The sequence below is a fragment of the Pygocentrus nattereri genome, chromosome 1 (genome assembly GCF_015220715.1).
Source record: "Pygocentrus nattereri isolate fPygNat1 chromosome 1, fPygNat1.pri, whole genome shotgun sequence".
Taxonomy (NCBI): domain Eukaryota; kingdom Metazoa; phylum Chordata; class Actinopteri; order Characiformes; family Serrasalmidae; genus Pygocentrus; species Pygocentrus nattereri.
The window spans coordinates 35,834,227-35,848,516 of NC_051211.1; the positions used below are offsets into that span (position 1 = coordinate 35,834,227).

The window sequence follows — 14,290 nt, forward strand, 5'->3', positions numbered from 1 at the left end:
ATATAAGTAAACAAAGTCATTCAGAGTGTTTCCATTCTAGAGGAACTTACAGTTTTATGATAGCTATTTTGGTCATTCATGGCGGAGAAGAACGTAGCACAATAATATTTTTTTCAGATTTATGACTATTTTACCATCATCAACATTACACATTAAACTCAGAAGACACATGTAGGTTCACAGGTGGATTTGGAAAGTAAATGAAATGGCAATGTTTGTGTTGTAGACACTGCAACCCCTGGTTCCTATAACCACCACTGTAAAGAAATTGAAAATTTCTCTATAGTGAAACATTTTAAATCAAATGAAGTTAAATCTTAATACAATCAACAAACAGTCAAGTAAATATAACAATACTGAGTAATTCAGCATCTTTTAAAAATTATATCACCTTTTGTTTTGAAAGCTGCTACTGCAATCACATGCATTCATGAACTCCTTCTGGTATGGGTTCATGCTGACTGCCAGACATGTTCTAAATGAATGAGTTCCAAAGCCATATACAAGTGCTTTACAATACTATTTTATATATATATATATATATATATATATATATATATATATATAATAGATTGTTATGGTGAAGGTGCTCTTTAGCTCTAGAAAAAGTTTCCTAAGACAATATATTGCACTCTGGGAAACCAGCTGAGACAGTAGGGAATTTTTTCCACCATCATCTAATGGCTTAATAATGCACCATAATAATCCACTGTTTTAAGTAAATATGTGTGTACATATTATTTTATATTATTTATCAAGCTATTTCACATAAATTAGTTCTCTCTAGTTCTTTTCCTTCCCAACATGGCGAGGCTCATCTTTGAAGCGTTGACAAGTTTCTTGTCAATTATACTTTCTTAACTACAAATGTTACATAAAGATTTCAAAGCAGTTAACAACCTATTCATAGTAGCTACTCAAAACCTTAAGATTAATTACTGAATAATAAGAATGGAGTTCAAAGTGATAGTTGGGCAACAACTTTACCCAATTTTCCACATCCTTCAATTGTAGTTGATCAGCCAGGACATATTTGGTGCCCGACATTTGCTTCTTTAGTTTTGCATTGAAGCTGCAAAACTTTTAGCTGCCATGTTGTTGAGGTTATTGAGCAAACAGCATGCCTAAATCATTACAAATTTGCTTCAAACCACATTGATAGACTTGCTTAGAGGTATGTGAAGTAGCCTGAATCAATAATCAAGTAAAAGTACCTTCCCAAAAAAACACTTGGAGTAAATGTTCAAAAGTATCAGGTCAAAAAACTACTTAAGTACTGAGTATGTGCAATAGAGCTTTTTAGTATGTACAGCATCTATCATCATATTCACTGAAGATTGTTAGGCCTTATTGTTCTCTTTTCAGGATTCTTTTAGTCTACAGTGAAATACTAAAACCCCAAAGTCAGACATGTCACCATCCCAAAGACAAATGCTGTCACCAACAAAACATAATGAAATAAGACACAAAAGAATAACTAGTAACTACAACCCCATTTCCAAAAAACTGCACGTGCTGTGCAAAATGTAAATAAAAACAAAACGCAATGATGTGCAAATAATGTAAACCCTATATTTAATTGTACATAGTAAATTTTTGAAATATATATGCCTATTTTGAAGTTGATGCCAACAACATGTTCCAAAAAAGTTCCACTGTTTTGGAAATGGGGTTGTAGATAAGAATGGCAATACTCATTGTTAACAGGTGTATAAAATCAAGCACATAGCCATGCAGTCTCCATAGACATTACAAGGTCCATAAACACGGTCTTGAGAAATTTGTTGTGGAGGAACTCAAGTGATCTGCACAGAGCCTTGACCTCAACCCCACTCAACACCTTTTGGATGAATTGAAATGTCGATTGCAAGTCAGGCCTTCTTGTCCCACATCAGTGCCTGACCTTACAAATTCTGCTTTGACTGCATGGGCACAAAAATCCCATAGACAGAATCCTTCTCCGAAGAGTGGAGACTGTTATAACCACAAAGGTGGGGCAACTCCATATTAATGCCCATGATTTTGGAATGGGATGTCCAAAAAGCTTATATAGTAGTGATGGTCAAGTTTCCACATACTTTTGGTTATAGTCATGTGATATGATGCGTAACTGAGTAAAAAGTGGACTCAATCACTAAAATGCTTGAATAGGAGCAAAAGTAATATGATTTGAAAATACTTGTTCTGGACTTGCTTATGATGCTTCTACTGCATGATATACTGCATTGGTCAATTTTTTGTAGATAACAGTATGCCATAATGTGAGAAACTTTTCCAATTCCAGTACCCATGTTGAAATATTGAGTATCAGCTGATATTTCTTCTTTGAAAAACAACTAAAGCCTTAAAATGACCTTTTTTATTTGAAACACTTTTAAGATTTAAGATGAGCGGTCTATCATTATCAAACTACTCAAATACTCTACCACCTCACAGGATCAAATGCACAGCTGACAACATCATATCACACAATGTGAGTATCTGCTATTTGAGGACAGATTTGTTATAGTATTTGATCCGATTCATTCTTTTTCTCTCTATCAAATCCAGCATTTTCCGCCCATATCAGCCTGACCCTCATAACCATCGGTACTGAAATGCCAACACTAGCTAGAAACCACATAAGCAAGTCTGTAAGAGATAACAACTCAGTGCTAATTTGTCTTTGTAAGTTTCCATTGCTTGTTGGCAAAAACTACTACTGAGGTGGAGATTACAGGGGTGGAGCAGGTTGCAGTGGACCAGGCTTGGGTCTTGGCCCCTGCCTGACGTAGCGTATTAGCGCCTGGCTGTGGCTGTATGCTGACTTGATCAGAGTGACAGCATGGGCTCAGTGAGTGGTGCAGAACCCCCACCTCCGCCAACCGTGAAACTGCACGTAAATGTCAAGCCTCCCCAGAGGGCTACGGTGCTGTCGGAACACATTGCAGCCCGGACGGGGGGTCAGAGAAAAAGCCAGCCGTCTCCTAGAGACCAGAGGGAGAGTGTGTGTGCATATTTAGCTATTTGTGGGGACCCATTGTCCCCAAAATAATGGAAACTGTGAACATTTGTCTTGTTTATTAAAGAAAGGAAGAGAGGGCAACACTGATCTTTTGGTTGCTGAGGTTAAGTTCAGAGTTAAGTCATGTGGAGTGCAGCCACAATTGCAAAAACTCATAGAGAAGAAACGCCTCACAAGGACAGGAATACACACTGACATTTGTGTGACAGAGAGATTTGAAATGCTGACAGTAGAATTTCAGTCAGATCTAAAATTTTGGTCTGAAACAGAATACAGCCCTTTCTGAAAACCTCCCAGACTGACCCACAGAATCTTCCAAACCCAAAACTAAAGATTTCCAACCTGACCCGAGGCATGTTTTGAGATATTTGTAATGATGCAGCTGGTTAAATTAGTGACAATAATAACTGCCATTAGATCATGGATAAAAAATAACTTTAAATAAAATGTTAAAATAACAAGGTATCCAAAATTAAGATTTTTAACAAATATATTATTTATTGTGCAGTGCTAATATAGCTGTTTAATCGTAAATAGAAAATATTCTGTTTAATATATTGCACATATAAAAAATAATTTGTCCAAACAATAATATTGTGGCTGCCCTGAATCAAATCTCTTTCATTTCCTGAGCATCCTTTTGCTCACAGTTGTGGGCCTTGATAGTGAATTGTTTCACATTGTGACTCAAGCGTGTCAAAATACAAAGACTTTTATAATGGTGAAACCTAGTGGAATGCCTCAGTGCTTTCTAGGCCTTCAGAAGTATATTTTCATAGTTACCTTTTGGCTGAAAATTAAAGTCCTTGAACCATCAAACAGAAAAGTGTTAGATCAGACTTTTCTTTCCCAAAGTAGATAAAGCCAAGCCAGATACAGCCAATTGAGCTCTCTCTTATTGGATAGGACTTTGAGGGCAGGACTGAAGGCCTCGTGCATCAGATTTAATACTAACATAATTAGAAAGCAACAGAAGAATCAACCAGTCAGGTTTCATGTGTTTACAATGTGTCCATTTATGTGTGAAAATGTCAACCTAGGTCTTCTTGGAAGTCCTAGATACGTCAACGTGTTTCAGTCAGTTGTTAGAAATGGAAAAGAGCAGCTCTGTGCCAGGACTCTTTATTGTAAAACTCCAACATACAAAGTAAAATATATGTTACAGTCTGTTGCAAGCTTCAAATAAACCATGGAATGTCTTTTACAAGCTTCAGATGTCCATGTTTAACCCCTTAAATGGCCTGACTGCAGGGCCAAAGTCCATGTAGTTACTGATTAATAAGCCTTAGTATGTAGTAAGCCTGGGATTTTAAGGGGTTAATCTAGAATGACCAATCAATGGTCCTGAGAATTGCTGTTAGCTTAGTGCTAACAACCTGCTACAGACCCATAGGGGTGCTAGTAGAAAGTATAATTTTCTGTCAAAGTGTTCTACATTCATGGCTCGAACTGCAGGCCTAGCAATAACGGTCACTGTTTGTGACTGAATGTCTATTAAAGATCTTCACCTCTTTTATTGTTCACTATTATATTATAGTATTTTTCTACTTGTTGTATTTGTTTAGGTCTCAATGCATAGATAAATTCAGGTAGCAATTTAGAGCAAAGCTCTTTAAAATTATGTCGACCTTTATTAACATGAGATATTCTGAAGTAATGACAAGCACTTTTGTAAGTCGCTCTGGATAAGAGCGTCTGCTAAATGCCATAAATGTAAATGTAAATGTAAAGTAAGGGAAAAACTAAAGCAGGGGGAAATGCAGGGTAAAATAAAAAAAAACTTACATGTAAAATGTGAACTTAATGCTCCATAATAACTGAGCTCAAAACCTGACACAAATTACATTGGATTGAATGGGTTGTTTTTAAGTTGTTTACTAGCCAGTCCAGGTTGACCTTACAGACACATTTGCATCTTTATGATCCCAAAAGTAACAATAAGCAATAAATAGTAAGGTGCAAATAACAGCAGCATGAGACACAGCAGCATGAGGACGAGGTAGAAGGTGTATGTCTTAATACTGGTAATGTATAAAGTGACATGTTTAAAGTGACATGTGTAGGGGTGATACAGTGGAGGCATTGATTCAGTACAGCAGCAGAGATAAATAAGTGGACATGAAGTGCCTTTGCAGGTCAGTGTGGTTGCTACATGGTACAAAAATAAACAAAAACATATTCAGTAAGATAAATATGTTGCAATACCTACCTACTATCAGAGACACATAATTAACCAAATTAAATAGAGCTAGAGCCCATATCTAGACTCACCAGGCTTTTCTGAGTTGTTAGAGTTGTAATCTATTTAACACACATATAAAAACTCCCCTTGAACTTGCAGTGGCAGACTAAACATTTGCAAAACTGCTAATTAAATATGGTTTACAAAGTGGCTTTTAAGCCATTTTCTCATCATTGTCATTTTTAATATCATGTCCTCCCTTGAGATCTTATCAGCATCGCTTGTGGCGATGTCTTAATGTTATTTTAATTCTGGTGTTGCCATGTTAAGTGCGCTGCAACTGCCTTAATGACGATAATGTATTCTACCTCGGCACAAGCCTGCAAGCTTATGAAGGCTAAAGACTCACCCCAAGAGGAATAAACACTGTGGTTTGCATAATATGTGAGTGGGTGGGTGTGACAGAAAAAGTTTGATTAGGGCTTTCCTGCTTGTTTTTGGGGAAGCACTTTCTCCATAATGAAGCCACACTTATTCAGGACACAACGAAATCTCGAGATCAGCTAATTAGCATATTTGTGTTACATTCCTCAAGCTTCTTAAAGTACCTTGTCAGATAATTACCTCCACCATCTGTACTGTAGACCATATCATTGACCCTAGACTAGGCAAACAGACCCTAAGCAATCCTCTGATAACTAAGCCACACTCGCTGGCAAAGCATTCTCTGCATTAATATTTTATCGTGGCTGGAAATAATTGAGCTGAAGCTGAAACGGTTGTTGGGCCATTCCTTCAGAGAATGCGTATGCAAGTGTTTGCCTTACAGAGAGTGTGTGAAAGAGAGAGTGTTCACCAAGTGCAGTCTCTGTCCATCAGTCAGCCGGAGATGGAGAATTCAGGCCAGGTCCCCAAGGAACTCTACCCTGCCAGCCCAGCACGGAGAGCACAGATAATCACCGGAACGTTCCGCACTTTCTCTCCTTTTGGCTGAAATTGCCTCATCCCCTCTTCCCTCTGGATAGGCCAAAGGCCTGTCACTCATTTGGCCCATCGGCTGTCTCCACCAGTCAAAGTGATGGGTTCTTGGGATGGGGGGTGTGATGGGCCTTGAGGGCTGGAGTTAACCTTTGAGAATTTATACCTGTGCTGTTATGAAGTCAGGGTGTTCTGAAGTGTGAATTTAAAGGGGCCATGTCATGGAGTTTTCCTTGCTTTTCCTTGAGATTGTACCATATAAACATTGTTAATAGGCCTGAGAGAATCCCTTCAGCTGATTGCAGTTTTTTCAGCTAATCCCAGTTATTTTCCACAGTTATTAGCTTTCACAATCATATATTTATGTTGCAACAAACAAAATCTGTATTTGGTTCTGACAAATACATTTAAATGAAACAAAGCACAAAACAGTATTTTTTGGACATCATATGCCTGGCTGGTGCTGTTACACCTTTAGAGGGTATGAGTAATGTTTGTTTATTTGAGCTTAAGTCATTTCTGTCATCAGTTGGGAGCTATTGACAGCTGAGTAGCAAAATTGTTAACCAGCTAATTTGGCCACTTTAGGCTGTACTTTAATAGAGTGTACAAAAAAATAAATAAATAAATCGTTAATTGTACTTATGGCACAAGGCAATTGATCATCCATGTTTTGAATTTACATTTTCATATGACCTTCGATTCAGCCTGCATTAGTTTAGCAGCCCAGTCATTGAAATGATGCAGAGTGTTGTCACAGCAGACAGTCTGTTGCAGAATCACTGGAGTGGAAGAACGGTTAAACGTTGTGCTGCTCCTGGCTGTCAGGAAGCAAACGCATGATTGTAGCCTTACAAAAGATCCACACATTCAAAAGGGGCAGGTGAACTTTTCTTCCTGAGGATTTCAGCTCAGGCTTAGCAGTTTGTTCCACATATGAGCTAGAACTTCTTTTTGAAAAAAGCACAGTAAGGGCAGCCTATCAGAACAGAGGACATTTACATATTTCTTAAAGGCAGTGACAAAAGCATGAAGATGGTTGAAACGTAGTAATGTAGACTCATTTATTGTTACTTTTGAAATAAGTGAAAAACATAGAATACAGTCTCACCAGTTCAGCTAATCACGTTGCCCAGAGGCAGCAGAGCTACTGAAATATCACATCCTAACAAGAGAACAGGAGACAGTTGCTGAGGGTGTAGCCACAGTGGGGGGCTAAGCAGGCTTATCGAACTAAAGTGTGAAATGAAGGCATGCATTCGGACGTGTGTCTCCTGTGACGTCTGTAGATGTCCACCCCCTTTCACCTGCCCCCATGTTTGACCTCCTATTCTAACCCCCTATCACCCCACCCCACCACAACCCCTCACACCCCACGTGTAGCTGAATGTTCCTCATGCCCTCTGCCCCCCGTGATGCTGGGGTGGTTTCCAAGGGAGACACAGGGGCCCTCAGTGTCCTCTTAACAACCACCTTCATACAGCCACATACACACCAACACATAAGAGATGCAGACACTTCCCCACCTTCTAAGTGACCTACATGCAGACCTCCACTTCTTGTCCCACTCTAAGGAGGTGTTCCACCACCTCCCTGTGACCCCGCTCCCCCCCACGCCAAGCTCCCCACGCATGCCTGTTGTGATGTGTTTTCACCAGAGGGCTAATGGCCATAGAAGGAGGAGAGTCTTATAACATGTGATGCTGTCTCTGGCTGTTTTCTAAACTAGGTGTCAATTCACAACAGGCTTCAGACGTACCAGCTCAGCGCGGCAGCAGCAGCAGCAGCGGCGGTGCAGCCACGGAGCCCCGAGAGCGTGGCCCTTCTTAACCATCGGGGGGAGCTCTACCAGCAGCCCCAGCATCAGCCGCCGCTGCAATGCGTCAGCCCCACGCCCTTGCACTCCCACCAGCCTGTGGCCGCCCTGAGCGAGCTGCGGCCCGACACGCTTATCCAGTGCCAGCAGATCGTCAAGGTCATCGTTCTGGACAAGGGCGGCCACGGGCGCGTGGAGGCCTTCCTCAGCCACAGTCCCTCCCACCACCACCAGCAGTTCATCCAGTCCGTCGTCTCCACGCCTGTACGCTCGCTGGATGGGGCCGGGCCTCAGCGGGACAAGGATGGCTCCCAGCCCCCGCTGCCTCCGCCCCCACCACCCTACAACCACCCACATCAGTACATCCCTCCAGACCCCCGCTTAGCCCTACAGAGGACCCCCAGTGGCTCTCGCAGTATAGTGTAGAGCTCAAAATAAATTCCTGTGAAAATGATTCTAAATAATAAATAAAAGACCTTCATGCGCTTACCCTTGACGTCACCTGTGTATATATGTAAACAGAAAGAGAAATAATGAAAAAAGATAGAAAAAATAATATCTATATGCATATATTTAAGCTAAGCAAATTTAAAAAAAGATAAGAGAAGAAATTAAATATGTACTTTATCAACTTTTCAAATATGTCAAATAACAAATAAGTGAAAATAAGATTTACTTGATTCCTGTGTATTTTGAAAAACAGATATGTAGTTTTAACAAATTTCTTTACCAGTTAAACTCCAGACAGGTTGCATTGCTTATTGCTTGGAAGGAATTTCTCTGGCATTTTTAGAGCTAGGTAAGAACAGTATACCCTAATCCCAGCGACAGCCTGTCTACGAGTTAGTACTGATACCTTTTAGTCTTTTATTACCTTACTGTAATAACCTGTTGTGTGTATGTGCGAGCATTGGACTAACGGATGATGTGCGTTCCAAAATGAGAACACGTCCCCCACGATGAACCGTTGCACTCTCTGAAAGCTTAGGGCTAGATCAGACATTTGTGCTTATACTGTATCTTTTTTGGCTTCCCTCAAGGACTACGATGAAAAAGAACATACGAACAAAGAAACCCAATCAGTTGAAAAACCTTTTATCCTGCAATATTTTGTCTCAAACTCTTTAACCTTTTGCCTCTGTTATGTGGTCAACCTTGTGTTCTTTTGAAGTGAGGACTTAACACCAAACGTAATGGCTTGATATCTGGAAAATTAAACCTGTTTTCTTCACATGTTCATACTTAGCAAGTGCATCTAGTTTGAGGACGATGACCAATCACGGCTCACTGCCAAACCAAGAGCCGATCCCAGCCAGTTTTCTGGAGCCCTTTGCAGTGGCTGTTGTTCTCTTGCTCAGGAATCCTGGAACGTATATAAAGGCAGCGTCAGACTGGTCTTCGTCAAGTCTGAACTTTATGTAGCATCTTTGGAAAGCAGGAGGCACTCACTAAGAGGACTTTTTATCCAGCTTCCCTTTTTTTGGAGACATTGTGTATCTGCTTGATGTTCTGTGATCCAAAAAGACAGACAGCAGAATGACTTCATTTATTTCTGGGACAGATATACAGACTTTCGGTCTCTCTCTTTTTGTCAGTGTATCATATTCAGTACTCACCGGCTATATTGAACAGTCACCCAACAGACATACAGTTCAGTCAGTTCCACTGTTAGTTTGTTCTCTTTCTGTAACTCTTGATGACATTTTGTTTCGCCTTTTGAACTAAGTGACACTTGAAACATCACGAGATGCGCGTCGTTGGCACAAAAACACTTTAAACCTGAATGTTTGTCTGCTTTGCTCTCGTTCGAGCTGGATGGAAAACAAAATATGAATAATGGCATTGTTTGTGTTTGTTTTTTTTGTTTTATTCCAAATGTGTAAATATCATATTCAGAGTCTGGGGAGCTAAAGTCACGTTTGGGATCTGGTAAATGTTAACAGTCCACAAAGCCGTCCTTATCTGAGGTAGGTCATCATCTGTCTGGTCTGGAAGCCTCAATGTATTAATCATGAGCACCATCGGCATGTGCTGAATAGATGTTCCTCTGAGCTCCTCTCTTCTGTTATCAGGCCGAGTGCTTTGTTCATAATTACATTGCTGCTGTTTGGAGCCCTCCGCTATCTGATCCCGTCTCGTTTATTTCATTCCCTTTCACTCTCTTATTTCATTTCCATATAGCGTAATGGATGGCTGAGGCAGTTGGAAACCATTGTTAGGAGAAGCAGAGTAAGCCAATCTCTTTGGAGCTGGTGTGAAGTCAGTGTTGATTTAGCCGGCCCAGACTTGTCGATTGGACAGCAGCAAATTGACTATTCCCATCTATTCCCATCTTCCCTAGACAGCACCACTCTGCCTCCCCAAAATAAACAAGATGGGCTACCTAGCTGACCTCTGTCCTTCATCAAGGAGAACACTATCCGTCCCTTTCTCTCCCTAGATTGAATTTGAGGACATGACCTTGGAGATCTGAAATTCTTTTTAAAAAAAAAATTCTTTTTTTTTTCTTTTTTTTTAAAGAAATGCTGCTCCACAGCCAAGTCAGCATCAAAGAGGGTCGCAAAACCGAACCAGTTTCTGTAATAACACGCAGATGAAATATTGAATGAATAAAGTTCATTTTTCTCTATCTCTCTCGTAGCCCTCCACATACTCCCTCAGGGGGTTAACATGGAGGTTCTGCAGACATCCTGATGAACTGTGTTGTAGCACTCATGACAGGTGTGCAGTGCCTGAAACTTCAGACATAATCAGAACTGTGCAGAGTAGAGACTTGTCAAAAAAGAGGCTAAGATGCTAATGCTAACTCTGAATTTCACTGCTAACGAAAGGGCTAGCGCAATGGTACTGACTTTTAAATCAGGCTGGCAGGGTGTGCTTGAGGGGCTCAGACACGGTTTAAAATTAATTGGTCACATTCTACCATATGCTTCGACCCTTTTTGTTCTCTGTCTATGCGTTAACTACATGCTATTAAAATGATTTCTGTCTATACTCTTAACCCTGGGCAGTGCTGTTTTTATTTATTTTTTTTTTTTTTCTTACTGCAGATAACCTGTGGCAGAGTTCTTTAAGTGGAAAACAATTAAATGTTTTGCTGTTCCTGGCTGTCAGGAAGCAAACATATGATTTTGGGGAAAAGTGAGTAAACGCTGTTGCTTTCCTGGTTCTTTTGTTTTACACTACAGTATTTATGGATTTGATCTTCTGTGGGTTTTACAATGTACAGTCATATGCAAAAGTTTTGGCATCCCAGCCAAATTATGTGTTTTGTTGATTTTCTATGTGGAAGTAAGAGGACATCTTCTGCAGAGAACACACTTTTGCACATTTTAATGCACAATTTAACCAAAAAACATTTTATATCTAGCGGTAAAACTTTATTTGGATGGTTCACTGTAGATTCTTGATAAATGTTAAGTATATCTTTAAGTACCATTCAACTAAATATCCATTAAATTCTACTGAACTTCAAGTTTAGTGTGGAACAATGTATTAAATCTAACCCTAAATCTAAACCCTCACCTTAACCTCAAGTAAGACCTACATCTACTCCTAACCCTAACCATCACGTTGTTGATAATCAACTGAACATCATGATTTAAGTCTCTGTAGAGCATCTATAGGACACCATCCAAATAAAGTGTGACCCATTTGGCAAAATTGTGTCCTAAAATTTGCTGAGAAATATCAGTTCCTTGTATTTTGTGTTCATTTATTTTTACTTAAAATATCAACAAAACGTAATTTGTTTTGGAGTATTTAAACTTTCTATACCAATCTAGTTATATATTAAGTTAATATATTATAATCTCTGTTTGAAATTGACCGCTAAGGAGTTGTTGCCATCATGTAGTTCAACATTAGTGTTCGGATAAGCCTGGGTTCCAAGCTGTTTTGATCTATGGGGAAAAATAGTGAAGCTCTCTGGTTACCAACAAGTTCTGAAGACTGTATGTATGTGTTATATATCTTTTTTCCCCAAAATGCTACCATGTTGTTTAATTAACAAGACCATGGCATAGTTGAAATAGGAATTTTGCCTCATATAGTATAAGTTACATGCTAGGTAATGTTATCTTGAGCATTTAATTGACATTATAAGACTGGCAGCCTCACCAAAATATCCTGCAACTGTCAAGTGTAGTTAACCCCTTAACATCCCAGGCTTGTTATATAATAAGGATTATTATATAGTAACTACAGGGACTTTAATGCAAGCTGGTTCAGCTATTCATGGGTTATAGAAGTGTGTATTAAAACTTTTGGGCCTGTTAAGGGGTTTAATGGCTTTGGCAGTGATAGGCTACAATTTGAGCAGCTGGTGTTATTATATAATAGTGTTAAATTAGAGAATAGTGTATAGAGTATACAATGCATAGACTGTACCATGTGACCTTTGTTGGTCAAGACATCATTCCCTTGTAATTACAAGGCTCTGACTGCATTCTGAACAGTTTTGAGTTATTGAGCTTCAAAGTTTTTGTATCCCAAACAGCAAAACTGGTATGTGTGGTCTTTCATACATCAAAATGAAGGACACCCTAAATGTATTCTAAATGTAGAATATCAAAATCCTATCAAATTTATAAATGTTTTTGGAACAGGTCATATACATATAGAACCCTCTAATACTAAGAACTTAATTTCTGCTTTGAATTAAAATGTTTTATCTGGCAAAAGAAGCTATGATTTTAAAGGAACACAAACATTTTATTTGTCATTTGTTTTAAACATAAAATATTGTTTTACTATATTTGACCATATTTTCTACATTATCAGAAAGTTAACTCTAATGCTTTCTATGACATTTTGTAACATTATTTGCTTTATTTATTTATTTTTTATGACTTTTTTCATGTTTTAGAACAAATAATCATTTTCTTAAAAAAAACATTGCAGATTAAGTATAAAGTTCAGTGGTAAATATTTTGTCAGTTGTAGGCAGAAACCATTAGTTTAAGTTTGCTTTAGGTGAGACAGCAACCAGCTACTGTAATGAACTGTCCTAGCAAGTAAGTGAAGCAGGACAGTATAAAAGCAGTATGAGGTTGTTTTATATCAGAAATGTGACTCTAATGCATCAAAATGTCTAATTTTGAGATGGATGAATAAATAAAATGAATGTTTATGTTGTAATTAAGATGTCATCACTTCAAATATGTAGTATTTCATGGCCTTTAAGGCTAATATTATTAAAATTAAGACATTAATAGTACAAGACGACAGGCAGTGTTTCAGTGACATGTTTTCATGCTTCATAAAGTTTGAAAACCTTTCCCGCGGTCACTGAGCAGTGCGGTGACGACAAAGAGGCAGAACGTGATTGGGCCTCTTGTGTGTATTGAAAGTGCTGATTGCCTCACAGATAGAACTGTAGTTAGAGTTTGATTGTGGAGCTTTTTTTTTGTTTTCTGCATAAAGAGTCCTGAAACAAACACAGCTCAAAAAAACACCTCACATAATGTTAAGAAGTTATGAATAAGAATATGTGACTAACTCAATTTTGACAAAAATGTCAGATAGAACCTTATAATTTCCAAGGGGGTATTTTTTTACCACAGGGTGTGACAGGGCCTTTTCAAAAACTCCATTCTTGTTTTTCCATAGACTAAAATGTCTTATTTGGACATGTCAACTACAAAAACGACACATGATCTCAGACATTTGTTACAATTATGCGTTATCACTTTAATACCACTACCTAAATATCTGCATCCATCAGGCTGACAAATGCCTGTCCTCCACTCTCACTTCTCAGCTCTGAACTGATAAAATCAGGCTGCTCCTGGGTAATTCCGATTGAAGTGCGCACTCGGGGTGCCAGGCCACAGGCACAAGAGCTTCAGCTAAGTAATGATGAATGACAGCATTTTCTGTCTAAGCTGTCCTGTAGGGAAATGTCTCTGATATCTTTTCACTGTGTTGTTCATCTTATCCTTCTATGGCATCCACTGTGGTGCTGCCCCCTAGTGGATCAGCAGTATGAATCAACACAAGATAAATGAACAAATAAGATTTTCTGGGCATTTTATTAAACAAATCAACTTGGCTTCTAATAAATAACGCAGTGCATGGTTCTGATGCTATTTATTCCTTTTTTTCTAAATTCCATATGAATAAAACCTCATAATTTACTGGATGATTACAAAACGTTGTTCATTCAGCAGCTGATGCTGTCGTAGCTGATTATATATTCTACTTCATATCCAGTACTTATTAATCAGAGATCTTTGTTCTGCTATTACTCTTTCAATAACAATCCTTTTAAGAAATGACAGTCTAGGAGTTGCAGCTGCCTATTGAAAAT

At 38.8% G+C, this 14,290-nt stretch overlaps 1 protein-coding gene across 4 annotated transcripts in view; it reads left to right on the top strand.

Moving 5' to 3' along the window:
- iqsec3a (IQ motif and Sec7 domain ArfGEF 3a) overlaps positions 1-10,981 on the top strand; it is a 244,617-nt gene extending 233,636 nt beyond the window's left edge. For 3 of the 4 annotated variants that reach the window (XM_017696969.2, XM_017696971.2, XM_017696970.2), the window contains exon 14: positions 7,894-10,981. In XM_017696969.2, the coding sequence (XP_017552458.1) occupies positions 7,894-8,406 (513 nt within the window). In that variant the 3' untranslated portion in view covers positions 8,407-10,981. The remainder of the gene's footprint in view (positions 1-7,893) is intronic. The other variant, XM_017696972.2, reaches the window with a different exon arrangement.
- Positions 10,982-14,290: the final 3,309 nt, after the last annotated feature.